Source organism: Haplochromis burtoni, unplaced genomic scaffold (genome assembly GCF_018398535.1).
Source record: "Haplochromis burtoni strain Fernald_Lab_line unplaced genomic scaffold, NCSU_Asbu1 Contig_318, whole genome shotgun sequence".
NCBI lineage: Eukaryota > Metazoa > Chordata > Actinopteri > Cichliformes > Cichlidae > Haplochromis > Haplochromis burtoni.
This window is the reverse complement of record NW_024582679.1, coordinates 577,938-603,384: the sequence shown is the minus strand read 5'-3', so window position 1 is coordinate 603,384 and position 25,447 is coordinate 577,938. Positions and strand designations below refer to the sequence as shown.

At 40.2% G+C, this 25,447-nt stretch overlaps 1 protein-coding gene across 10 annotated transcripts in view; it reads right to left on the bottom strand.

Moving 5' to 3' along the window:
• LOC102313708 (ryanodine receptor 1) overlaps positions 1-25,447 on the bottom strand; it is a 56,417-nt gene that overhangs the window by 28,703 nt on the left and 2,267 nt on the right. For 7 of the 10 annotated variants that reach the window (XM_014339776.2, XM_042228311.1, XM_042228314.1 and 4 more), the window contains exons 2-73: positions 23,038-23,157; positions 22,849-22,947; positions 22,694-22,714; positions 22,459-22,533; positions 22,289-22,367; positions 22,067-22,179; positions 21,885-21,984; positions 21,715-21,811; positions 20,380-20,454; positions 20,121-20,277; positions 19,852-20,016; positions 19,647-19,768; positions 19,341-19,527; positions 19,085-19,220; positions 18,864-18,959; positions 18,529-18,647; positions 18,266-18,399; positions 17,928-18,169; positions 17,053-17,245; positions 16,719-16,935; positions 16,542-16,646; positions 16,340-16,443; positions 16,173-16,256; positions 15,909-16,068; positions 15,326-15,473; positions 14,994-15,199; positions 14,740-14,914; positions 14,448-14,656; positions 13,999-14,357; positions 13,768-13,897; positions 13,413-13,573; positions 13,140-13,302; positions 12,857-12,943; positions 12,516-12,742; positions 11,993-12,431; positions 11,297-11,866; positions 11,004-11,204; positions 10,653-10,764; positions 10,426-10,569; positions 9,884-10,157; positions 9,663-9,777; positions 9,409-9,541; positions 9,216-9,310; positions 9,007-9,142; positions 8,707-8,893; positions 8,511-8,622; positions 8,311-8,431; positions 7,948-8,117; positions 7,629-7,849; positions 7,456-7,546; positions 7,225-7,365; positions 6,924-7,087; positions 6,756-6,834; positions 6,498-6,587; positions 6,273-6,413; positions 6,098-6,175; positions 5,949-6,024; positions 5,738-5,861; positions 5,099-5,214; positions 4,940-5,007; positions 4,727-4,848; positions 4,534-4,583; positions 4,286-4,346; positions 4,069-4,195; positions 3,873-3,984; positions 3,492-3,573; positions 3,282-3,412; positions 2,870-3,190; positions 2,541-2,781; positions 2,311-2,398; positions 2,130-2,222; positions 1,673-1,687 (exon numbers count right to left, since the gene is read on the bottom strand). In XM_014339776.2, the coding sequence (XP_014195262.1) occupies positions 1,673-1,687; positions 2,130-2,222; positions 2,311-2,398; positions 2,541-2,781; positions 2,870-3,190; positions 3,282-3,412; positions 3,492-3,573; positions 3,873-3,984; positions 4,069-4,195; positions 4,286-4,346; positions 4,534-4,583; positions 4,727-4,848; positions 4,940-5,007; positions 5,099-5,214; positions 5,738-5,861; positions 5,949-6,024; positions 6,098-6,175; positions 6,273-6,413; positions 6,498-6,587; positions 6,756-6,834; positions 6,924-7,087; positions 7,225-7,365; positions 7,456-7,546; positions 7,629-7,849; positions 7,948-8,117; positions 8,311-8,431; positions 8,511-8,622; positions 8,707-8,893; positions 9,007-9,142; positions 9,216-9,310; positions 9,409-9,541; positions 9,663-9,777; positions 9,884-10,157; positions 10,426-10,569; positions 10,653-10,764; positions 11,004-11,204; positions 11,297-11,866; positions 11,993-12,431; positions 12,516-12,742; positions 12,857-12,943; positions 13,140-13,302; positions 13,413-13,573; positions 13,768-13,897; positions 13,999-14,357; positions 14,448-14,656; positions 14,740-14,914; positions 14,994-15,199; positions 15,326-15,473; positions 15,909-16,068; positions 16,173-16,256; positions 16,340-16,443; positions 16,542-16,646; positions 16,719-16,935; positions 17,053-17,245; positions 17,928-18,169; positions 18,266-18,399; positions 18,529-18,647; positions 18,864-18,959; positions 19,085-19,220; positions 19,341-19,527; positions 19,647-19,768; positions 19,852-20,016; positions 20,121-20,277; positions 20,380-20,454; positions 21,715-21,811; positions 21,885-21,984; positions 22,067-22,179; positions 22,289-22,367; positions 22,459-22,533; positions 22,694-22,714; positions 22,849-22,947; positions 23,038-23,157 (10,506 nt within the window). The remainder of the gene's footprint in view (positions 1-1,672; positions 1,688-2,129; positions 2,223-2,310; positions 2,399-2,540; positions 2,782-2,869; positions 3,191-3,281; positions 3,413-3,491; positions 3,574-3,872; positions 3,985-4,068; positions 4,196-4,285; positions 4,347-4,533; positions 4,584-4,726; positions 4,849-4,939; positions 5,008-5,098; positions 5,215-5,737; positions 5,862-5,948; positions 6,025-6,097; positions 6,176-6,272; positions 6,414-6,497; positions 6,588-6,755; positions 6,835-6,923; positions 7,088-7,224; positions 7,366-7,455; positions 7,547-7,628; positions 7,850-7,947; positions 8,118-8,310; positions 8,432-8,510; positions 8,623-8,706; positions 8,894-9,006; positions 9,143-9,215; positions 9,311-9,408; positions 9,542-9,662; positions 9,778-9,883; positions 10,158-10,425; positions 10,570-10,652; positions 10,765-11,003; positions 11,205-11,296; positions 11,867-11,992; positions 12,432-12,515; positions 12,743-12,856; positions 12,944-13,139; positions 13,303-13,412; positions 13,574-13,767; positions 13,898-13,998; positions 14,358-14,447; positions 14,657-14,739; positions 14,915-14,993; positions 15,200-15,325; positions 15,474-15,908; positions 16,069-16,172; positions 16,257-16,339; positions 16,444-16,541; positions 16,647-16,718; positions 16,936-17,052; positions 17,246-17,927; positions 18,170-18,265; positions 18,400-18,528; positions 18,648-18,863; positions 18,960-19,084; positions 19,221-19,340; positions 19,528-19,646; positions 19,769-19,851; positions 20,017-20,120; positions 20,278-20,379; positions 20,455-21,714; positions 21,812-21,884; positions 21,985-22,066; positions 22,180-22,288; positions 22,368-22,458; positions 22,534-22,693; positions 22,715-22,848; positions 22,948-23,037; positions 23,158-25,447) is intronic. The other 3 variants (XM_042228312.1, XM_042228316.1, XM_042228319.1) reach the window with 1 other exon arrangement.

Here is a 25,447-nt window from a genome sequence, read left to right as displayed (position 1 = left end):
TATTGTATGTAGATGCATATGGAGGTCAGGAGAGAGGCACAACAGAGCCCAGATCTCAACATTATTGAAGCAATGTGGGATCATCTTGACAGAGAATGGAACAAAAAGGCAGCCAACATCCAAACAAGAGCTTTGAATGTCCTTCAAGAAGCCTGGAGAACTATTCCTGAAGACTAATTAAAGAAATGACAAAAAGTTTGCCTAAGAGAGTTCAGGCTGTGTTGAAGAATAAAGGTGGTCATGTCAAATATGGATTTTCAAGCTTGTTAGAATTGAGAGAATATAACTTTTTTGCTCTATAAACTGTATTTCCATGTTTACACATACATTAATCACCTATTTTCCTAGCAAAATACATAGAACTGAGGGGTGGCTCGGGACTTTTGCACAGTACTGTACATAAAAGCTTAAATCTTTTTATTAAAGGGGTTTTGCTGAGGCATCACGGTTGGACATTAAAGTGGTCCCAGATGACCAATTCTTTTCATTTTTAATGAAATAAAAAAAAAAACTCTAAGTGTAAGGTGTATGTTTGTTATGGTGAAGTAGTTTAGAGGATGCAAAGCGTTTTGGGGAATATTTTAGGAAATAAGTGTGAATTAATATGTTGGTTAGGTTCATGGTACTTTGAGCACTTTTAAAAAGAGAACCTAACAAATGTTTCAGTAAATCTGCTTCAGTAAACTTTTAGCGTCAAGCTGTGTGTTAGTGTGGGTACTAGGGAGCATAAAAGAAACTAAAACAATGATGCACCATGGCATTTTAAGGGAGGAGATAAGAAAGAGCACAGAGAAGACTAACACCATCCCCTAGTGGACAAAATGCTACATTACAAATACCTACAGCTAAACCATCTTCCATGAAGAGAAACAAAAGGCATACTAGAGGACTCCAACTCAGCTATGATCAAAAAGAGCAAACTCAGTGACAGCATGATGGCACTGTGCTCCCACTTCCACTTTGATATTTGTGTAAAGCCCAGTGCCATGAGCTGAACTGTACAGCTGAGTACTTTCATCAAACGCCTCCAGACTCCCCCCCACACACACTGGCAGGACTGGGGAAAGCCCGCAGGTGGGGCCTGCCCATTAGTCCAGTGATCCTTTATGAGAACTATATGAGTATCTTTTCCCAGCTTCCCTTATGAACAATTCTGCACTAAAGTCTATGAAGAGATACAATATAAATGAATGATTTTGTGTAAGATATTGTACATTGTACTGACATTGTGTCAGTGTAGACTTAAATCTCAATATAATAAAGTTAATGCCAGTGTAAGTGTATCCAAACCAATCGATAATGAAATATATGGCTAAGACCTTGACTTTTAATTAATATAAATGACCAGATATGTGTAGTAATAAATTCACACCAGAGTTTTGCTTCATTGCTAAGAGGCTGCAAATCAAGACTTTGCAGAAACAACTACACATAAAGGCCCTTAGAGGTCAGTGGCAGTGAATTAATTCCACATCTCGCTGATTAAAATCTGCAGGATTTTTTTGTGTGTTTCTGTGTACACAAGTTACGTGTGTTCACATGTGTTTGTGGATATGTAGTGAGTACTTGTGTGGATCAGATGTGCCAGTGTGCTGGGGAGGTTGATGAAAAGCTCCCCCAAAGTGAGGTGCCATGCGGTCAGCACAGCGGTCGTGCAAAAACAAAGTCTAACCTCTGTGTCCCCGCCCTGGAAACCCAGCCGCAACACAAAAGAAGAAAACAATGGACAGCCAAAGAGAGAATATCATTAACACAACTGCGAGCCTTCGCAAAGATCTGAATTAAAAATCAAATCTCAAAGAGGTTACAGCAGCTTTCACTATGTCTAAATAAGACCAAAAAACAAAAAATGGTGTGTAAGTGTGTTTTTGTATTAGACTGCTTCCCCGGCTTTCAAATAATTTTTTTTCCCTAAAGCTATTACCATTATGCTAAGAATAACAAAATGCTTATTAAACGACCAATTATAAGTGGCTGAAACTGGTTGGTAATGTCATGAAATCTTCAAATTATACCATAAAATATGGCCACGAGGGAAGGAAGACATACAGTTGTTAAACAATATGTCCTAAAGTTGCCTGATTTGACATGTGGTCTACACTAGCATGTGCTGCCTTTCACTAACTCACCTTGCTCATTTTACTCTTGCTGTCAGCGGTGAGGAATGACATGTTATTGATCTCATTCATCACCACAAAGTTTTGTTCCTCTCGCTTGAAGTTCTGCAGGAGAGAAACAGAAGCATAATTATTGGATCAACTAAGTTTTTATAAACACTTGCAAACAAAAAGGCCAAGTGAACATACTCACATGAGATTTGGACCAGAAAATAAAGACCTCTCCAACCATTCGGAAGAGCTCTTCTGCATCTGGGTCAGGACATGTCAGCCACCTCGCTCTGTAGCAGAGTAAATTATTATAAGGCTAAAATCTCTTTATCACAAGTTTTGATAATTAACAATATATAAAAATATTTATATATTGCAATTTTGTCAATATGAGGCAGGATTCATAGCTTGGTGACTGTAACATTATTCTACCTGTTATTGTCCACATAGCGAATAAGTAGAGGGTAAAGGGCATACAAGTCTCTACAGAGGACAGCAAACTCATCACGTATAGTGCCATCTTCCTCATCTCCCTCTGATTTTCCCTCCATCCTTAAATGGTCCTCCTCAGCCACCACCTTTGATGTGCGTTTCTTTAGTTTCTCCATTGTTGGGATGAAGTGAGACTTGAGCATTTCTGGCTTTGCTCTGCTAACAATGGGCTGTGAAAACACTAGTGGAGAAAAGAACTCGTTTTAACAGCCTTGCAAAGGAAACCAAAAAAACACTGGCATGTGAGCAGAGTTTAAAACAGCTCCCACCAGCCAATCTCTTCATCCAGGAGGCTTCATCTATTCCCAGGTTGTTCACTACAATTTTCATGATGCTTCCTAGCAGCTGATTAAGTTGTTCTGACGTGACCTCGGTGCACAGTCGGCCCTCCATCTCAGGAAAATTTTCAGGTCCTCTCTCCCACCAGCGAATGAGGTAGTTACAAAGCATGGGTAAAGTAATTTCAATCACATGAGGCATCTCAGTGTAACGAGCCCCCGACTCTGCCAAGTCCCCAATCTCCTTCAGCAGAGGATCCAGCTCTGGGATGTCTGGACATAATTCCTGGACCTCATTGGGAAGGCCCAAGACTTTAATCCAGAAGAGAAATATTGAAAGATAATTCAAAAACAAGACTTTGCTAGATTAAAAAAAAAAGTGTGACAACAGTATTGCACTCACTGGCTCTCTCTCTGGGAGTCTTTGTGGTGTACACAGAGAAAGCATTAAATTCATTTAGATGGGGTTCTAAGTAGGCCACCGGCATAGCTGCTGCAAGGTGTGCCAAACACTCTCCAAGAGCTGGCCTCTGCCTGTAAAGGTAAAAGTGCAGCAAATGCTCCAAAAGGATCAGTAGTAAATTACTTTACATCTTAAAAAATATGGAGTCACCTCTCAACATGTAGATTTTTCACTGTCCCCAGGGAGTAGATGCTGCACATGATCCGATAGCATGACATCTGCAGATCATCCACTGTATGCAAAAACACAGAGAGACCGAGAGTGTCAGAATTATTAATGAATAACAACGAGGATACAAAACACATGTCGAGACTAAATGTTCTCCCTTGGCCTGCGTGAGTTCTGTCTTAACTTCCTATCACTATCCAATAAAGATTTTAAAGTGGCTGTAGGCGAGTAGTTGTCTGTCTTTCTTTAGTAGTCCTGTGATAGACTGGCAACCTGTTCAGTATCACTTGAATTGGTCACTGGAATTGGATAAGTGGTTAAAAGAACAGATGGATGGAATATAAAGCATGAAGAAGCACTCACAGATGACATCATCTCCAAATTGGTGCTGAGCAATGTGATCAAACAGGGAGGTAAGTACTGGGAGCAGTGCAATGGTGGTGTAGTTGATGTTCTGAGAGACGCCTTTCACTTGCTGGAAAAAAGAGAAGCAGCATATGATTATGGACTTGGATATATGAGTTCTAATTTGTGAATGCCCATATTAAACATCATGTACCTGATTGCCTTTCGAAACTTTGCCCAATTTGAGATTTTCAACCATCTTCTCAATATCATCAGCAGCACTCTCAAAGAACGATCGTAGCCCTGCTTTAACAATCTCAGGTCCTGACTTCATTACCGTCCTAATGAGGCAAACACAAAAGGTAAAAGGAAAAACATGAAAAATAACTATAATACAGTTTTATAGTGTTATTAAGAAAAAACAAACAAACCTTGCATCCAGTGATCGAGCCAGAATGTGAAGACAGTTAACAATTGCTGGGGCATCCGTTCCTGCAAATATAGAAATAAATCCACATCATCAGCTACTGTATATCCATAAAAACATGGAGCAATGGCATTTAGGCTAACCCGGGTGACAGAATGGTGCATTGCAGCTCACAAAATACAGAAACACACATAAAAAGAGAAGAGAGAGAAAAGATTCAGAAAGAGTGGTGCTGCAAGTTTGCCATCTTACCAAAGAGAGAAACTCTGTGCCTCACCAAAGCAGACATTTTACAGAAGATACTACAAAGTGAAAGAAAGGAAAAGGAAGAAGAAGAAAACTCAAGAAGAAATCAAAAGCTCATAAAAGGAGAAACATAATATTTGAAAAAAAGATATACAAATATATATATTTCTGTGTCATATCTATAAAACAGAGACATCACCTTGCAATCATCTCCTTCTCCTTATTGGAAGAATGCCCGCCACTACCCAGGACTTTTGCAGGTGTAGACAGAAAGTAGAGGCAGTGATTTTTGAAATACTGGTTTATTAGAGGCATCAAGATCTGAGAGAGAGAATTCAGAGGGTTTTCCACATTTAGTACAGAAATAACAAGTACAAGTATTTTACATTTTACATTCACACAATAGTCTCACCTTGGCAAAGAATTTGATTTCCTGCTCATGGGGAGACTTTTCCACTCGTCCGCTGCTAACCACAGCCTCTGTAAAACAGATTGCAATATACAATAGCACAGACACAGTGGCAAAAATTGAATGTACACCACACTATTTTTCATCTTTGCCCCACAATACCAAGATGTGCGATGAACTCCTGTGCGATTTCCATCCATTTCAGCAGTTTCTGAAGGAAACCATACGCAAACCTCTTTTCAATGGATGATATGTCCGACTCCATGTCTTTAAGGCCTCTAAAGTCGGGGAGAGTTTATATCTCAAAAATTGATATATGATAACAATGAAAGACTTCCTGTTCAGAATTTGTGTCATAATAAAACACTATTTAAGGAGGCCGCAATAATGCCATGTCCATACTGGTTTCTTATAGTGAAAGAATTAATGCTCATAATGCTCATGCTCTTGGTCGTACATCATAATACAGTCAGGCTGTTATGCATCAGTTTATTTCAGTCAAGATGAAGCCTGTAATTAATGTTTGTTTTATGTTGAAAAGACAGAAGATCGAAGTCAGTGGTTAAACTTTTTCTGGTATGCCAAAGGATGTTCACGTGTCCTATCGATTATTTTTATCAATCTACACCAAAAAACCCACAAAGTTGAATTTTAGCAACAGCAATAGCAAACTCTTTGCTATTGCAGGTAATACCATACAAATCAATGCATTTTTAGGAACTACTGATTCAAAAAGTCTTTTGAGTAGCTTGGATAAATTTTCTTTATTTTGTTGTCCATTCTCAACTATTTTATTATTACCTTGTGACAGCGTATCCATTAAGCTGCAAGAACTTCAGCAGCTCGTATGCCTTCTCTCTGTCTCGTGCCTTTTCTTTAGCTGTCAGGGTATCGTAGGGCACGAGCAGAGGATGTGTTCCACCTCCTGCACAAACAAAAGCACATCCAGAACTATTTGGAAAAGACAAACCTTACTTTCTCTATATTCCACACTCAAAAGAAATAAAATCACCTTTTGCTTGCAGCTCCAACTTTTTCTTTCTTCCCCAGGTGTTATGGTAATTTTCTGCCAGTTGTTCTGCCATTGACTATAAGCAGATATAAATATTAGTAAGATGCTAAGCTTGCAAAATAGAAGGATGCAACATTTTAACCCCATACCTGCAGATCTCTCGAAAGAGCCATATGGGAGATATCAATGGGCTGTGGACTATAGCCATGGCTTGGATCATAAGTTGCCTAGAACAGAAAGATTGTTATGCACTCTACTGTACAACAAGCAACATTATTATTAAGTATTAATGCAGTCAGTCAAGGGCTCTAAACAACTGTATACCTGTGCAGTCTGTGAGATTTTTCGTGATGTTGCCTTCTTCTTCTCTGACTCTTCCTCCTCTCTAGCTTTCTCAATGTTCCATTCCCATGCAATCATGGCTTTAATTGACTCTTTAATTGGCCATCGGTAAATCTCTTTGTCCTTTGAGAAAAGTCAGTGTGAGCAGAAACAAATACACACACTACATCAAGATTCAAGATGATCACTGCATGTCTGTGAACGTACCTTCTCTGAAAATGTCTTGTACGGTCTAAGCATGGGGTGGGTTTTTGCATTTTCATCCAGTGCCTCACCGTATGACCAGTTATTCTGAATCTGAAATATACATGGCCATATACAGCATGAATTACAGCTGTCAGTCATGCTTACTAGGATCCCTTTGTATTTCTTTAGAGTTATATATACTGGTGAATGTATAGCTGCATCAAATTAACCTAATGTGTTGGTCCAGATTTAGCTAAAGACTTATAAACAAAACTTTACCTTTTCAAAGGCCCATTTGTCATGAGTGTATTCAGCATATCTGTTAATAAAGGGATCCAATCTCTCAGGGATGATAGTGCTATGGTTGGAAGAAGCATCAGAGTAAAATTAGCTTTAACTACGAAACAGAGAGATGATTAATTCCTAGCAAAGTAAAAAGCCCCTCACTTTGTTGTATCCACAGGTTTAGGATCAAAGTTTCCCTCTGCATCTACTGATGCCTTTTTCTCTGTCTTGGAGGAGTAGCTGGCATCTACATAGTCAGGAGGAATGGCTCCAGCAATGGCGCAGATGCATGGCATTGAAATTTTGAAAATTTCAGCATCAAATTTCTGGAATCACAATAAAAAAATATTACAATATCCATCCATCCATCCATCCAGGATTTAGGGCAACTGGAGCCCATCCCAGCTGTCATTTAATAAGCCAACTAATAAACTGAAAAAGCAAAATAATTTGCAGGAGTTACCTTGTGAGCTAGTGATTCAAAGATCCCCCAAAACAGTTTGCGTGTAAGATGCAGCTCCTCTTCTGATGCAACTCCAAAATTAGCCCAACCATTAGGGAGGCAATAATATTTCCAACAACGCTCATAGTGATTGGTTAAAAGCTGCAGAACGCAACATAACAAAAGTGAAACAGCTAAACTAAAAGAAAAATATTCTGTTAATAGTGAAAACATTTTACAGGGTCCTCATACCTTTAGAGGCATTTTGGCATACTCGTTGAGAATGGGCACATCAAATACCAGCCGCCTTAGCAGATGCTGAAGCATAGATGGACGTAGATGCCTGAAGAAAAAATACATTAACACCTAATCCAAACCTGGCAGTATTAAATGACATGTAAGGCATCCTATCATGTTAAACTCACTTGCACAGAGCCATGAGGCACTCTTCAATAATATCTCTTTGGGCTTTTGTGAAGGCTCGTCCACGAGACAGCCTGTAGATTGTGTGCAACATGGAGTCAATCATTATGGCTCGATGATCACTGCCAGCAAAGAGCGGGGCACACTTGGTGATGAGTGGCAACACAGCTGAGCAGAGGTAGCGGTTCAAAGCCAAAGCCATCTCAGTGGTGCTAAAAGCAACCTGTTGACAAGAAATCTTAGCAGTTATCTTAGTCTGTATAAGCTTTCCATTGTTCCCAGAGAAACAAACAAAAACAGTGTGAACTGTTTGAGCCTTACCGTATCCAGGGAGGAAGCAGCTCTCATGTCAGGCAAAAAGCCCACCTCCAGCACATGGAGAAGGAAATCTTGGTTGTCAATACCATAAACTCTGTCCAAGAACAGCACCATGGGAGCCTTGTGATCTGGCACAAAGCTAGCAGACATCTTTGGTTCAATAACGCTGTTGTCTAAGCACAACATGAAGAAAACATTTGGGGAAAGTAATTAAAATGACTGAAAACCAAGAGAGAAAGGACCTATTAGCACGCTGCTGTGTACAATGCAGGACAACCAGTAAACCATTATTGGTTTTACTGGAGCCATTATTGGGATAATTTGTTGACTGACTGAATACATAACTAATTTATTATGAATTTTCACCTTTTCCAAAAGCTGGAATCTGAAGAGGAAGACTGATGACTCCCACCAGATCTTCTATAGGAACCAGAGACCTCAGAATGGCCCTGATCCTGAGAGCCTCACCTTTACCAGCCTGGATCAACTGTAGAGACAAACACACAATAAACGTTTTTTTCTCTATAAAACTAAAACATTTGGATAAGTTTAGCATGGCAGCTTACATGCATCTCTGGAGCACATCTTCCCAGCAGGTCAATAAGAGCAGAGTAAAAAGACATAATGGCATTTCCCAGGTGAACCCTGTTCTCCTCGTGCTGTTCCTCTCCTCCAAACCTGTCGGTAAAAAACATGTCTCTATCTTTCTGCAACACTAGAGCAGATAATAAAGTCCTTCCAATGAAGCCAAAAAGCTCTTACATGGGAAAGCGTCTATCTTTCTTAACACTAGGGCCATCCCTTGCAGGGTCCTCTGATATTTTGATTGCCTCCTCAATTGCAGCCAGGAGTCCATTACCACCCTCTCCTCTCAAGGCTGGACCAAAGCACTCAGGCCTACGGATGAGGAGGCGCACCACCACATTTGCATTCTCCTCTACACTTTCTCCTACAAGAAATAGAGACCATAGTTCTTATAGGTTATTGATAAGATCGAGAATTAGAAATAATGAGGAAATTAAAATGAAATGTTACAATGACATGTTGAAAAAAAAATCTGACCATTGACAAAAACAGCAAAACGAAGAAAGTCAAGATATTTCTCTCCACCACAAGGATTCCAGCCGATGTCAGGATATCCTTTAGCCAGTAGCATTGGACAGCTCTGAAGTCCACATCCGGCTAAATACTTCACTACCTGGAAAGATTATGAGTGTATTCAAGTCAGGTTAAAAAGCTATAGCATTTTGAACAGATAAACTTTGTTTTACCATTTCAAGATCCTGCTCTTGAAGAGCCAATGCCAGCTCGTTATTGTCAATACAAGACGCTGCAGCCACATCCAAGGGGGTGGAGCCACGCATTCCTAAAGTATACAACAAACGCAGTGGCCAGGTTTATCACAGTCCATGTATGAGAAAGAAATCATCGAGACTAACACTGGATTTCAACAAAGACAATCACCAAGGCCAATGCCACTGTTCTGGAGAAGGTAGCTGAGATGGTCAAACATGGAACGCTGATTTTGACGACTGATGCGACAGAAGTAGCAGAGGAAACGGCAGCAGTTTGTCACCACCCGAGGAAATCTGATCTCCTGTAGGAATAAAGCAACAGAAGAAGTAAGTTAAATAAAGCAGTAGATTTTATTTATTTTATACATTTGTCTTTCCACAAGAAGATGTTTACAATGATGATGAATGAATTAAAAAACATACTTTTGAGTCCCCACCGCCGAGTACATTGACCATGACCTCCATGACAGTTTCATGCATGCCCAGAGCTCGCATCAAGTTGGGGTGCTGATAGAAAACTTTGTTACTCATGATGTTCCTAAGAAAGACCAATTAAATTTAGCTTGTATCACACAAACTTATCAATCATTTATTTTAATGCAAGATACTGAGAAATGAGAATGAAAATTTAAATGTCATCAAACCCAATGCTTTGAATTATAAGTCTCTCCTCTTCTGGACCCATCTGGACAATAAGCAGTGAGCGGATCTGGCCCAAGCACTCCAAGAGGTCCATGGTGTCCTGAATGGAAACTGCATTGATGGTGTAGGCCTTAGGAAGGGCACGCATGAGCTCACCGAGTCCATCATACTGCCTGTGAAGGAGGCTGAACATCATACGCACGAGCTCAGGGTTCTGGATAAAAGACTCCTGCGCCCAGTGGATCATAGTATGTGAAATCAACTCCTGCAATGTGCCTGGTGCAAAAAGACAGAAGGTTAAGTAAGAATAAGAATGGTCTTGTATTAAAGTGGCCCTAGTTAGATTTAATTTTGGAAGACAATACTATATATACAATAAAACTCCTGGGAAAAACTGCTTTAATAAAATACATTACTGACAAATGACAGACCACAAATCCACAAATTGGTTATCCTTATGTGCAATAATCATCGTTTTTGCATTTAAACATGTTGAACTTGGTAATAAATACTAAATTGCTTGTTAAAAGCAAAAAAGGCTTACTTGGTTTTTTGTCTTCTTGTGGCTCAGACTCCACCTCCTCCTTCTTCTCACGAAACTTTTTCACCCTTTCCAGCAATCGAAGGAGCCGTCCACGGACAGAATTATCCACTTCTTCCTCTTGTTCCTCCTCTTCAATGTGAACACCTGAGATCAATGTTTTAAGTAAGTCAATGTAACGGTAGGGACAATTTTTCAATGCACACTTGATGCAGGAAGTGAAAACTGACCACAGTGTGTCAGCAAAGCATTGTGAAAGGCGACCAGAGATTCGCGGACTTCATCAGGAATTGGGGACTCTTCATCCTCAACAGAGTTCTTGAAGTTCATGAGCATGTTGACCTACAGTGAGGTTAGAAACAGGCAAGTATGATAATTTTTTTACTTTAAGGGATGTTTCATGGTAGTACATGAGTAGCTAAGTCCATTTTATATCAGGCAAAATTATTTTTCCACTTTTCTGTTGAAATAAAACACAGACAAAGAAAAATGTGTAGAAATGTAGCCAGTTTTTAAAAAATATTTTTAGAATTTATTTATACAGTTTAACAGTTAACAAATGTACTCTGTTTTCTTCGTACTTGCTCCTGTGGTGGGGAACGAAATTCACGGGTCTTGCGAGCAGTCTCGGCAGCACTCATGGTGAAGGCCTGCATGAGTTCATTGTAGCGCTGCCTCTGGTTGGACTGTATCTGGTTGACAAACTGGTCGGAAAATGCAATGATGGCCTCCACTCTATGACGTAGCTCACAGTCACAGAAATACTGCAGCAGAGTGCACATCTAAAGGACAAAAGCAAAGTGAATCAGCATTAATAAAGTTAGATATCAAGCATTCGGAAAGAGAGTTCCTCTGAATACACAAACTGTCATACCTGTAGTTTCACAGACTCTGGTAGCTTCATCTGGAAAAGTCCTTGCTCTAGATGTTCTTCTTTTCCCTCCCCGCCCGTCTCTAAAGGTTTCACCTCTTTCTCTGTTTCCTCAGCTCCTTTCTCACCATTTACCGGGTCTGTCTCAACCACTGTTTCCTCATGTTGCACAATAGATTCACCCTCCTCTATTGCTTCTTCTTCCTCCAGTTCTTCCTCCTCTTCTTCATAACCCAACCCATCATCCTCAAATTCCTCTTCTTCTTCCCCCAGGGCTTCCTGCTCCCCTTCTTTAATCGCTGCTACTTTGGGAAGGTCCTTCTCTTCTTGCACCTTGGCATCCCCCTCACCAGGCTCCTCCGCTTGCTTGCCTTTAAAGACTGTGGGCTCAATCATCTTTAGGATGTGCGTGACATCTTCATCATCAAACACACCCATTATGAGAAGGGTACTGATGAGCTTTAGGATTGGAACGAAATGAAACTCAACACTGCCTCCCACAGGATCTCTCATGGCTTGACCTCCATCCTGCACTGCCTCAGTCAGCATGTTCAGAGCTTTGGTCTTTAGCACCTAAAAATACAATATGTTGATTAAATGTAAGGTATAATGTATATAATATACAGTACAAAGCATGTAAAAATGTGATTATTAGTAAATTCAGAGTTGCCATTAAGTGCAAAGACACCTCAGTCTTACCAGTAAGGGAATGACTGGACTAAGTGTGTAAATATCTTGATCTGTTCCCACAAACCCAACAGAAGAGAAATGAAGTTTTGGACGCAGACATGTAGTTAGGCCGACGCCAGGTAAAGCATGAGACTTGTCGGAGTACAGAGTGATACTACGTGTTTCTTCTGTCATTGGAACTATGAATTCCTTGTTGGTCCCCAGACGATTCCTTTTAGCTGACTCCAGGTGCATGCTGATGAGCAGGTCATAAAAGCCACTCCTCATTGGTCCAGGTAGGTAGGTGTTCTCTATGGCGTAAAAGAGCTGTGATTCATCCACGTGGCTGCACAAAGCATGTGCCACACGGTTGTTTCCCAGTGCACAAACTGAGCTGTATAGCTTCAGAGTATGGTAGTGGAACTTCAGCAAATCCATCCGTTCAGACAGCTCCAAGATGTCAATACACCTATTTAAAGTAAAGAGATTTGCTGAAAAAAACACATCTTAGCATCTTCTAAGAATAAGAGATGAATACAGCAGAGATGCTGACCTGTTTTCCTCGGGGATGTGAAGGGCCATCATAGTGAGTGGCTCCGTACACTCCACCATCCAGCCTAGTCTCTCACTAACACGTCCCATCTCTGGAGCTAGGAAGTTGTTGGGCATTCGGCTCCAGATAACTGGAGTTAACATCTGGACATCCAGTCTAGGAGGACACTGCGGGACTGGATTTTTGCGTTCACTCCGAAACATCGCGGCTGAGATCGGCATGATGTTCTAGCAAGACAAATGATGCATTAAGAAAGGCTGTTACACAACACAAGCCAATAACTGGAAACTGTATTTCCTATTTTGAAGGTTGATTAAATGCAGCAATTCTTTGCGACTGACCTTGAGCTTGCCTAAATCAAACTGAACCATATTCTGACTGGAAGGCAGAACAAAGACAGCCGGAAACAATTTTGTGGTTGGCTCCACCTGAAGGAAGATAATTTAACACGAATACAGAATTTAACCAGGAATAGAATAGAATAGCTCATTACTGTCATTGTCCATGTACAATGAAATTGTGGGTGCTCCATGCCAATATGAATAGTAAGACAGCAGGAATAAACAACAATACACAGTATACAAGCAAGAGGAAGGCATAATATCAGACTGAAAATGATCTAACCTGATAAAATGTGTTGATCTCTTTTCCATTTCCAGTGAAAGTCATTAGTCCAGTGTCCAAATCAATGAGACAGCCAATCACAAAATCCTCCTGACTGACTCGGGTCTGCTGGGAGCTACTGAACTCCCCTCCCCATACAATATAGCAATTGCTGCGTTTGATACTGTAAAAACAAAGAAGAACCAAGAAACCAGTTGTGTATGTTTATCATATTCAATTGGAAACACAGGCTTTTTTGGGGGGGGGGGGGGGGTCTTTCCATAAGTAACATACCTGTCATGAATGTTGCCTTTGTCATCACCTACAGTGACAGTTACATTTCTGACTTTGCTGATATCGAAATGAGGGTCGTACTGGTGATAGTCAGGTGTTATCCAGCCAACCCACACGCCACTTAGCTCCTGTCCAGCAAACACTCGTACTGAGTAATAGTACTGTTGAACGAAGGAGAAAAAGAAGCACACAAAAATTATTTAATGTGAAAATCACTGATCATCACTGTTAAAAAAGGCAGTTTTCTTATATAGTTTGTTAATGATTACAAACTGGCAGTAGCACCATAAATGGCAAGTTTAGGCATGAACTTTATATGTTTATGAATATAATAACTACATAAGTTCAGACATACTGTAGTGGTATTGAGGATGATGTCCATGTCATCCCTGTCATCTGGTACTACATCTTCCACTAAGCGGGGCATGGTGGGTACAACAGGGGTTGGAGTTATTAACGCTGCCTTTTTAGCCTTGAAAAGGAAACTGCAAAGAACAACAGTAATTACGCTACTGCTCACAAACACAGTATCCCATCGATAGATTTGACACATCCACTTCTAAAGTGGTGCTATGTGATTCCATACCCTTTCTTTTTGCTTTTCTCAGTGGAGGCATCCTTCTCGTTTTCTCCATTTTTGATAGCAGGCGTCTCTTTAGGAACTGAGGTTTCCTTCTTCTCTTCCTCCTGCTCCTTGCGAGTAGCAGACTTTTTGAGTATTTCAAAATCAGAGCCTGGGTCCACCTCCAACACTTCATCCTCAGGGATGGTCAAAGTGCGAGTAAGAAGAGTGGTCCCTGCTGGGATTTTAAAAGTCTCATGAAACTCAACTGGCATGCTGAGTCTGAAGAAGAGCAGATCTGTGTTGGCATTCTGAGATCCAAATGTCTTGTGGGTCGCTTTAATACAAGGGGGGGTATCAACTGTCCCGTCAACGCGTGACACCTAGTGCACAGACAAACAGGTCTTGATCGTGATCTTGAATTTACGTATTCAGCGTGGAAACAAACCATTGTAACAGGTGATGTACAGTACCTCAATGTGAGGATGATCAGCTGGGACAGGAATAAACTGGGGAAGGCTCTTGCTGAACCACATGGTAATGTCTCTTTTCATGTTGATAGCAAATGGTTCAAACCCTTCCTGTAGGCCACAGATGGTAAAGTATCGAAGACTGCTGACATTCTGACCCAGGTTGATCCTGCCAACCTGAGACAGGCCCAGACTGCACACAGGTATGAAGCCTGGAGGTGTTGGAAACATGCATGAACACACACATGAAACATGGAATACACGTGCAAAGGTACTCACTTTTTATTGTACCTACCTTCTCCTATCTCGATATCCTTAAAAGCCATCTCTGAGCCCGAATCACTGATCAGCATTTCTCCATTGAGTGTGAACATGATGTTCATCTCAGTGAGGTCAATCATACAACCCACCACATCACCAGATTGCCACTGACGGCCAAATGGCTCATTTCCTATGTGCCAGCGTTGGGCCTAAAAACATTATAACTTTGTAGTTTAATACCAGACAGATGTAGGCACCCATCATAGTGTAGAAACTATGGTCTCCCACCTTAAAGCCATTGAAGACATACGCCAACTCATCTGCACCAAGTTCAGTGTCTGCACGAACATTGGGCCTGGACCAGCCCACTCTCATCTCTCCAACTGTCACAGCTTCAAACTCAAAGTACCACTTCCCCTGTGTAACAGCATAAGATTTCTCTGCTCTGAACACTCTGATTTTATCTCCACGGGAGCTGCCTGGTCCATGTCCACCTATAAAAGCACAAACCCACTAATGAACACTTCAACAATTAAAAACCTTGTACATTTCTTTAATAAAGGATCTTCCAAGATGACGTTAAAAACATGATTTACTGCTTTTAAATGGTGGAAACTTACTGCTCTCCTGATCAGGTGGTTCTATGTTGTAACCATAACCAATCAGAGTGCGAACAGCAGCACAAACCGTGTCTCTGTTGGTCTTTTTTGTCTTTTCATCCAGGAGATTATAAGGAACCAGACGAGGATTGCGCTTGTTCATAATGTCCTTTACAAAAAAATTATACCAAACATTAAAATATAATTACACACATTTCAATTATTTTTATTATTATTACTAGTAAATCCCTGTGTTACACGTGGGAGAAGGGGGGCATTCTAGCATGCATATGCTATGTCTATTATAGTACGATGATATGGAACATTATATTGTGACACATCTGGCATTTTATTTGGAGTCAGTTAGGAGAATTGTTGCTTACTTACTTAACTTATCTCTCAAGTGCACAAATCTAAATGATTTTGGAATTTCTATAAAATATTTGAAAATAGATGCCACAGACATGTTGGCATCAGGATTGATTTATTCGTCTGGGAGGAGATTGCGAACACACACACATCAGGAGACATATGCTACAACCATACTAGTATGATGATAATGATGATTATCATTTTTGTGACTCCATAGAAAGAATGGTGGTACCTGGACAATACTGTATGTCCATCCCTGGCGGACTCGGTCTCTTGCCCAAACATTGTGTCCATTTTCTGCCAGTCTCTCCACTAGAGTGTTTTGATTTGGAGTCAGCTTGACATGGTTAAGGTCCAAAGGGGCCGGCTTGTATCCGTTACTCTGCATGTACCTAATTAACAATGCTATGTGATCAAAATGGGTCCTGGAGAGCCTTTACAGATTGTGATAAAAATAACTTCACAAGTTAAGGTTATTAATGTTTTTGTAGCTCACGTTTTAGGGAGTTTGGTCCTTTTGAGATTCTCTTCTGCTTTCTCATCTCCCATTCCTACATGACAGCCTAGTGCCAACAGAGTCCTGTGAAATGAATCACACAGAATATTAGAAACACAAACAGATGAAAGCCCAGTGCTGTTAATTAAGTGAAGAATTCACCGTACTTCAGTGTCTCTCCAGACATTGCTAAATTATAGTTCTTCTCGGGTTCAGGCAGACTCTGGAAATCTACCAGGCAGGGGTGCAGCTTCTTGTTATCGTCACGAAACTTTTAACAACAAAAAGTGCAAAGATTTTTAAAACAAAACAGCTGATGTATACAACAATATGTTCTTTGGGAACCATAACCAGGACCGAATCACTCACTGGTCCATACGTCCACCCTTGTTCAATGCGGGTAACAGCCCATAACTCGTGGCTATTTTCTGCGAGCTTCTCTCGAATGCGCTCCAAATGAGGTGGAAGCACAATCTGAAATGATACTCAAATAAATCAGCACAGCATGAAGAAAAGAAAATGAAAGCAGTAAAAACTAGATTTTACCTGTATAGTGTCTACTGGGCAAGGTGTGAAGGCTGTATGTGAAAGGGACTGAGTTGGACCCAGCAGATTCCGGACGCCATCAAAATCCTGCTTATACTCTTTGATGGGCTCGATCCGCAAACGGTCCCTGGGTAGCACTGCTTCATAGCACGGAGCGTAGCCTGGAGGTGGGAGAAACTTGAAATGCCCATGACGACCTCCAAGAAGAAATCGCAGTCTTTTGGGGAAAAAAAATGACATTAGTTGGTTTACAAAACAATTATTTAAATACCTATAATGCAATTATTAATAAATAAAATCACAATATCTACTCGATAAGTGCACAATATCCTACCTTATGCCTGCAGAGAAGCTCACAACTGGAAAGAACAGTCCATCTAGGTTGAAGTTCTCAAACATTCCCTGAACAGGATGGCCATTTATACGAAAGGAAATGCTGGGCACGCTCAGATCCAAGCAGCAGCTGACCACATCCTCTGCTGCCAGGAGGTGCTGATTTGTTGTGGCGACATGACGTGGAACACGTCCTGCAGACACATAAAGTGAGTAAAATTATATTTTACAGTTTACTATTTCCGAAATTCATACAGAAGACTAATAAGCAAAAGTCTGCACTAGAGTTGGTGCTGAAGATGCAAAAAACTTCTGAAAGTGTGTGTATGGGGATGTTTTTCACATAAGGGATTAAGCTGCTTCCCTTCATTAGACTCTTGATAGGAGTGCCACCAGAGAGACAACTGAATGGTGTTCTTCCACTCCTATAAGGAGCTGCACATGACTGCACAAATGAAAGCCTTGTGGAGACTCCTCTTGGATTTTAAGAGAAAACCAAAATGGAAGATTATTTGGAAACTTTCTGTTAATATCCAAGAACAATCTACCAAAACGTTTATGAAAAAGATTAGAAATAAGGCAAGGTTTTTGAAACATCAATTTTAACCCTCTCAGGCTCAAATTAAACTTTTTGTTGCTAATGCACAACCAAGTCCTGCAGCGGTACTTCTGAGTAAAAAAAACTCATAAAATATGTATGTGGGGTAATCAGGTTGTTAGTTTTTATCTGTTGCAAATCGGCAACGCCTGCCTCGAAAGGGTTAAGTAAACAAGGATCGGATCGGGCAACTGGAAGTCGAAATACAACATGAACAATGGCTGGAAGGGAAATGAACAATCCTGTGTACATTTACCATAAACCATAGTAGATTTTACCTGACCAGAGGTGAAGCCCGTCAAAACCATAAGAGTAGAGATCATCTCCAACCCCGTTACCCCCCCAGCCTTCTCCTCCGCCAGGATAAGGACTGTAACCCTCTGTCAGAGCCCAACCTACACGGAGATGATATGGCTGAGCTGTAAGAAACGGCTCTACGTGGTCCACCATCACCTCAAAATACCACTTCTTATACTGAGTGGATCCTTCGCAAGTTCCAAGGAAAACATTGGGTCTCATGCTGAGGTAAGATTACAATAAAGGAGGAGTCAGAGGAGTTGTTTAGATACTTTGGTGAAATCAACAAAGATGAAACATTCACTATAATCTGACCCACCTGGTTACATAGTTGATGATGTTAGTTTGAAGTAGAAGGTCACGTCCTGGTAACAGATTCTCTGTGATGAGATTCTGATTTGACCTTACAGCAACCCCATTACACACACAGAGGGAACAAAGCACATCCAAGACCTGTCAGGAAAAGGTTTATAGAATCTAAGACTCACTGCATTTTATACAGTAAGTATGTCGAGAGCAATAAGTTCACATGCTCCAGGTTTTTGCAGTATGCTCAGAAAACATCGTTGCAGCGTTTCTGACCTTGTGATTGCGTCCATGCTTATCCAGCAGAGAGATGATTGATTTGATGTGATTCTCTTGAATAATATTCAAAACCTCTGGACTCTCAATCAGGACGCAATATAAAACCTCCAGGATTCCTATTCTCGTAAAAAATATGACAATATATGAATACACTGTAAAGTTTTGGGCTTTATATTAAATTGCAGAAGACCAACATAGTAAATGCATATGTTCTCAGAAAAAAAAATAATGCAAATGAATACAGCACAATAAGTTCAGTTTTATCAACCCTCTGTCGTTATAAAACAAAACCAGTTTCCATCAGCTAATAAACAGATTCATGTCCTAGATACCTGAAGATGCTTCCAAACGATCCAGTTTACTGACCAGCCAGTCAAGGTTGTCGCAGAAGAGGGCGCAGTTGGCACGGTTACCTCTGATCAAAGAAGCTGATCAAAGAAAAGATTAGAAATGCAACAGACTCACAAACAAGAAAAGTGTCCAAATGTGGTAACACTAATGATTATTAGTCTAAAACAGTGAACGAGTGAAATAAACCATCATCTGCACATACCTAGCAATTCATACAGTAAGTTCACAATCTCTTTCCATGACTCAGCAGCTTCTTCCCCAGCATACTCTGAGAAATGGGCTGCTGTGTTGTACACATTGAGGCGATCAACGCAGTCCAGAACAAGCGTAATCATTCCCTGTTACAGCAATAAAAACTGAAATAAAAGCACTGACCAAAAATTAAATCTATCAAATAAAATGTTAATCCAGAATTCAGCTGTTCTCATGAAAAGTGAGTTCTCATTATCCAAACTAACCTCTTCCTGAAAAAGGTTCTGTCTGTTTTTTAAGGAGCGGAGCTTGAACTGCTTGTCCTCGTGCTCCAGTTCCTCTTCAGGGGGTCGGAAGTAGAAAATGAGATCCTGCAACGAGAGCACCACTGTGTCCATAGGCAGAGACGGGGCATTGGCAGATTTATTTTTTCCACTTAGAGCATCAAGTCCTCTGGGAACATAAAGAGAATACAGAAGACATGAGAATACCACAACAAATATGACATATATTTAAAAAAAAAACAAGAAAATGACTAATATAAAAGATTGAAATAACATGTAAAATGCTACTTGATGAACTGGTTGAAGAGGCCTGTTGTGCTGTAAATCATCCTGGCAGCTTGAGACTCTTCAGTCTGAGATCGAGCAACCGTGAGGGCATCATCCATGTGACCTTCTTTGTGGAGTATGGCCTACGAATCAAACATGGGTGTTCTTCAAACATAAGTATATACTCAACACTCATAAATAGAAGAGTAAATGCTTTCTGCTTTACCTTTCTCTTCAGAGGACCTAGACGTGCAGATTTGGCATCAACAGCAGCATATGTAAGCCACAGGCCAGATGAAACATGCTGTACAAAGCACATGGACTCTCCATACTTGATCTCAGGTATGCCCATGCCCTCCACATCTCGTTTCTGGGTCACTTCAATTTTTTCCTGTAATTTAAATAAAAAGTGTTCCCTTCAAAACTGTTATGAATATCTACACTTGTGCTAAGAGACAGACACTGCCTTTTATAGATTTCACTTTGTACAATAACCTTTGAAATCCTGAAGCAGAAGGCTGACATCTTGGAATTTGCTTTCTCTGGGTCCACCAAGAGAAGTCCTTTCTCCTCATCCAGACAAAGGTATCGGCCTGTTGTTATGTGACGTATCCGGAAAGATTGGCCCCACTTAATGTGGCCTCCACTCCAACTACCAACGGGCACACACAAATGAGCCTCAGCCACAACATGAAGTCACTCTAGTCATTCCGTCAACATGAAGTCATTCCTGCGAGGGAATCATCATACGTACGCAATACGTAGTGGCTCAAGTCTCCATAAGGATCGAGCATGACTGCATACTGGCCCTCCTTCATAGTGAGCAACTCTGGAAAAAAACATGCCAGTCAATGATGTGCAGTGTGCATCAGGAAATTTCAAACTTGAAAATTCCAAAATATTAGGATTTTTCTTATATGCAGCAATCATTTTAGTTCATGTGCACAGTATGACAGTTTAAGAGTTTTATTAAATCATTTCAAGATCAAAGATCATAAGTCCAGACCAATGCGGTCTTGACTTCATAGTGCAATTTTAAAGTGTACTATGAAGCATTTTTCATGTAAATGCTTTACTATTGCCAACACGTAAAAACTACACTTAAAGGGAAATGTTAAAACTGACTGAAGTTCCCACAATCCAAGTTTCCTCTGACTGACTGTGGACTGATTTATATTAAAGGTGCTCAAATTTGCCTATACAATGGATGCCACATTTATTCCTACTCATCAATACCTTGCCCCAGTACCCTAAAAGCAGCTCCCTAACAACAAAAGCTTTTTCCAGCACACGATAGACTGTAAAGGGGCATCCACGCAGGAAGCAACTAGCAGTGACAGTCCAACCAAAGACCACTGAAAGTCAGCGACGGGAGATAGGCAGTCTGTATTTACATTTTTGGTCAACTTTGAGACCAGCAATTTAAGAGGCTACCAATAAGAACACATGATATCATTGATTGGCATTTGGCTGGGTAGTAAATAGTTTAGAGGATTACCTAGGCAACCAGAACCTGGATTGACCATCTGTCAAAGACGAAGCAATGGATGACAAGCAAAACTTCACATATGTATGGAGCCCCGCAGGGGGCAAAACTTTTGCGAGATTTCGCAAAACAAACTCGGGATCTCGCAAAAGTTGAATTCCAACAATGGCGGCAGCTACTTAGTTGTAATATTACTTTTTTTGGGTCACAAAATACACTTTTAAGATATTTTGAGGCGTAAATGTAGTTGTGTAAACGTCAGATATCTGCTCGGTTTACAAGACATCACATATTTGCAAAAGTGCTCCGACGTTTTCGGAGATGTATGAAACTTTTGCGAGATCCCAAGTTTGTTTTGCGAGATCTCGCAAAAATTTTGAGACAATGTTAGCTAACATTAGCCATAAGAAAGACCCACGTTGGTGCTTTCAATACAGTCTTATAACACCACACGCTACTAAAAAACAACAAGCCCTAAAAACATTTTAAAAAGTCTGTGACAGAAATACAGACTTGTAAAGCTAAAACAATTAAAACCTACGAGTTTGGTATTTATGTAGTCAATATCGGATTGCATGTACTGCCATGAAAGACACTGGTCACCTGTGCCGGTCATCCCCTTGATCAGCTGCTGGGATTGCCAAACACTCGTCCATGTGACCGTGGAACAGCCGGAGCACATACCCTCCAGTCAGAAAACCTAGAGACAAAGAGCTAGGTTAGGATTAGGTTTATTGTTTTGTTTTGTTTTTAGCAGAAAGAAAATTACATACCTTCAGCTAGTTCACATCCAGACATTACAGGGGTCATGGTCCACAGAGTTTGCATGAAGGAAGCATCTACCATTAAATCACCACTGGCATAGGACAGGTGCTGCAAAGAGTGCAGATGGTAATATTAGTAATACAGACTGTAAGCTCTGACTTTTGATGCAAGTAAACGCAGTCGTGGTTACCAGGTATCGCTCTGAAGAAACACTGACAAGAATGAGGTCATCTCCGACTCTGACCTTCTCTCCTTCAGACCTTTGCTTAGAGGCTGGATGGATGGTCCACCAGCAGGCCTCTCCTGTAGTGGATATAAAGATTTAAAAAAATAAATAAAAAAATAAAAAAAATAAAATAAAAACCTAGATCGGAGTCTGATGGACATGTTGAGCAAAAATGTTCGTAGTCACCTGTGGAGTCTTCCTGCAAGCCCACATCAAAAGCCAGTTTGTCTGTCAGTGAGCGCGACGTAGTCAAACAGCTCAAGTACTGCAGTGGAAAGACAGAGATAACGCTTCCAATCAGCTTTAAGAAGACGATATGATGGAAAAGCAACCACGGTAACTGCAAATGTACTCACCATGCTGGAGTGGGTGTGTTTCAGCAGGATGGCATGTCCATACAGGAGGGTTCGATGACCCCCACCTTGTGACGACTGAGTGGAGAAGGTAGAAGAAGATTTAGTGGTTAATGTATTAATGAGATAAGTTGATTGTAATATTGTGAGCAGGTTATCAGAAACAACTTCAATAAATTATGACACACTGAAAACTCAGATTTAAGTACTGGACAAAAGGAAACCTGAGCAAACCTACCCATTTGTCCAAATCGACTGCCTATGGTTGGCAGGTGGGAGATGTATAAAGTTAGAAAAGAAACAACGTGAATATAAGTTGATTGCAGCAAATGATTAAATCAAAGAACTTGCATGTACTATATCACGTGTAACCTTGTAACCTCTAAATCTTACCTCATCCACAGAGGAGTTGGACAACATCTCCTGTAATGCTCGCACAGAGAGGGATTGCTCCAAAATGAAGCAGCAGATGGCGAGGTCTGGAGGGACATTCTGAAAGACACAACAACCAGTCAGCCTGGTGAACAGCAGCAATGCAAGCTCTCAAAGAAGTTATATCATTGCATTGTGTCCTTTAAATACCTGAGCATTCGATGTGGTCTCGAGAAAGCACAGACGATTTCCAAAACCTTCACATGACAGGCACAGCTTGATCTGTTCCTTAAGAATAGATGCAGTGCACTGCAGCACTACATGGTCATCCTACAAGGATAAAATAAGCTTGAAGCAGAGTAGGCATTTTGACAGGAAAACATGCACAGAGGGGTCTGTCAAAATAGCCTTTGAATCAAAGAATAGTTTGGATTTCAAACGGACAATTACAAAAGCAAAGTGTTTCAGATTAACCATTTATTCTGAAACGTTTTTGTTTATGTAGAAAAATATTACAAATGAGCATACACCACATTCTGTCTTTTGAGATTACCTAATTTTCAGTTATGCTAGTAACAGCTAGTTTAGTGTTCTGGTATTGATGTAACAGACATCTATAACCTCACATGCATTTAAGCAAATCTTAGATTTCATGGTGCATCTTACTTTTCATGGGTAAGCATATTTAACTTTTAATTAGTCACCCCGATCGGTCCATATTGACTGTACTATATTTATAAACAGTGACGTAACAACCAAAACAAGAGGTGTCAAACATATTAAGAAGCAACGTAATGTCAATGCATGATTTTTAACACTATATAAAAATTTATATCTATATGTATGCTTTTCTTTGCTTTCACTCCCAACTCCTCCTACACCATCAGGAGTTGGGCAACCACACTTGGCACATAGGTGCATCATGAGTTCTTATTTATATCGGTTTTTATGACATCATCATATTGCCTAGCAGCAGGCTAAAATAACCTGCTTTTAATCACTTTTAACACCGTATAGAACAAATGTAGTATCTTTTTTATACAACAATTGCAGCTAATTTCTTTCCATAAACCTCAGTTAGATAAAATATACTATTAACACCACCAGGCTGCCTAGTAACCACCTGGCAACAGGCTAAAATGGCTTGGGTTTTTTTCGCCTTTACACGGCTAGAATTTCTTATTAAAGCATTTTTAACTACAAAAGCTGATTTATACTTCATATATTAAGTATAAAGTATTAAGTGTATTAAGTACATGTTTTTATGAGGTGTTATTGGTACAAAAATACTTAAAATGGGTAACTTTAAGCATTTATGTGGCTGTTACACCTTAAAAAAGCATCATGTCCTTTTAATTTAATGGTCAACAGCACAAACAGGCTGAACAACACTGTAGCACAGGTATGTACTGTTTAATTTAACAAACAACTTGCTTAACAACATGAATAATAAAGTTGAGACAAATGAATCAACCTGCAATAAAATGTGATTTTTCAAGCTACTCCCCAAGTTTGAGCCTCTGTGTTGTGTTACTTTTCAGTGCATGTCACTGGCCACAGATGCCTAAGCCCCTTCCTTTGGCTCTGAGACCCCAGCACAGTTATCTATTTCAGGCGGCTGCACCTGCTGTTCACACATCCCTTTCTGGAAAGCAAAAGATATTTAGGATTTGACAGCCAGGAAGAAAATCTCCCCACATTGCACTTGTTCAGTAACGCAATTACTCATGTTTTCAAAGGAGAGAAATATATAAAACCTTACTTTGAGGCAACACAACTCAAAATTTCACACACCGCTGTACTTAAAAATTGCTAAATTTCTTTCTCCCCCTTAATCATAGCACATGCTTACAACAAAGAACACTAAAAGGAGTTTATTGATTGTCAGAAAAAATGCAGCTCTAACACTGTAATTCTACGTTTTCTTTTTTTATATTACTCAGTTTTAGCATGACTTTAAGATAATTATAACGTAATATCATATTAACATAAAAATACAGTCTTATTATTGTCAATTAATTTTATGATCTGATCACAGTCTTTTCATATCTTTAACCTTTGGCATAGTCAAGTCAAGTCTGTCATTTACAACTTTAAAGCAAAAAATACTGTACATCTTGCAGACGACCTTAAAGACCGTTCACCAAAATATTATAGAGCCTTCATAAACTGACAGTCCTACGGGAACCCTGCAGGATCACAACAGCAGTTTTGATCAGGGCAGCTACTATGCATTTCCCCTCAATGTAGTAATATACCTACACTCACTAGTCATTTTATTAGGTACATCCTACTTCAGTTATCAGTTTGCTCCCCCTTTTGCCTTCAGGACTGCCCTAATTCTTCATGTAATGGATTCAAGGAAGGTGTTGGAAACATTCCTCAAAGATTTTGGTCGATATTGACAGGATAGCATCACACAGTTGCCGTGGATTTGTTGGCTGCACTTCTATGATGTGAATCTGGATTGATGATCTGGTCACTGTGGAGACAATTTGAGTACAAGTAACCCACTGTCACTATCAGGAAACCAGGCTAAGATGATATAAGCTTTTTTTTATATGAGCTTCGTGACATGGCACGTTGCCCTGCTAAGAGTCACAGTGTGGTCTTCTTCCAC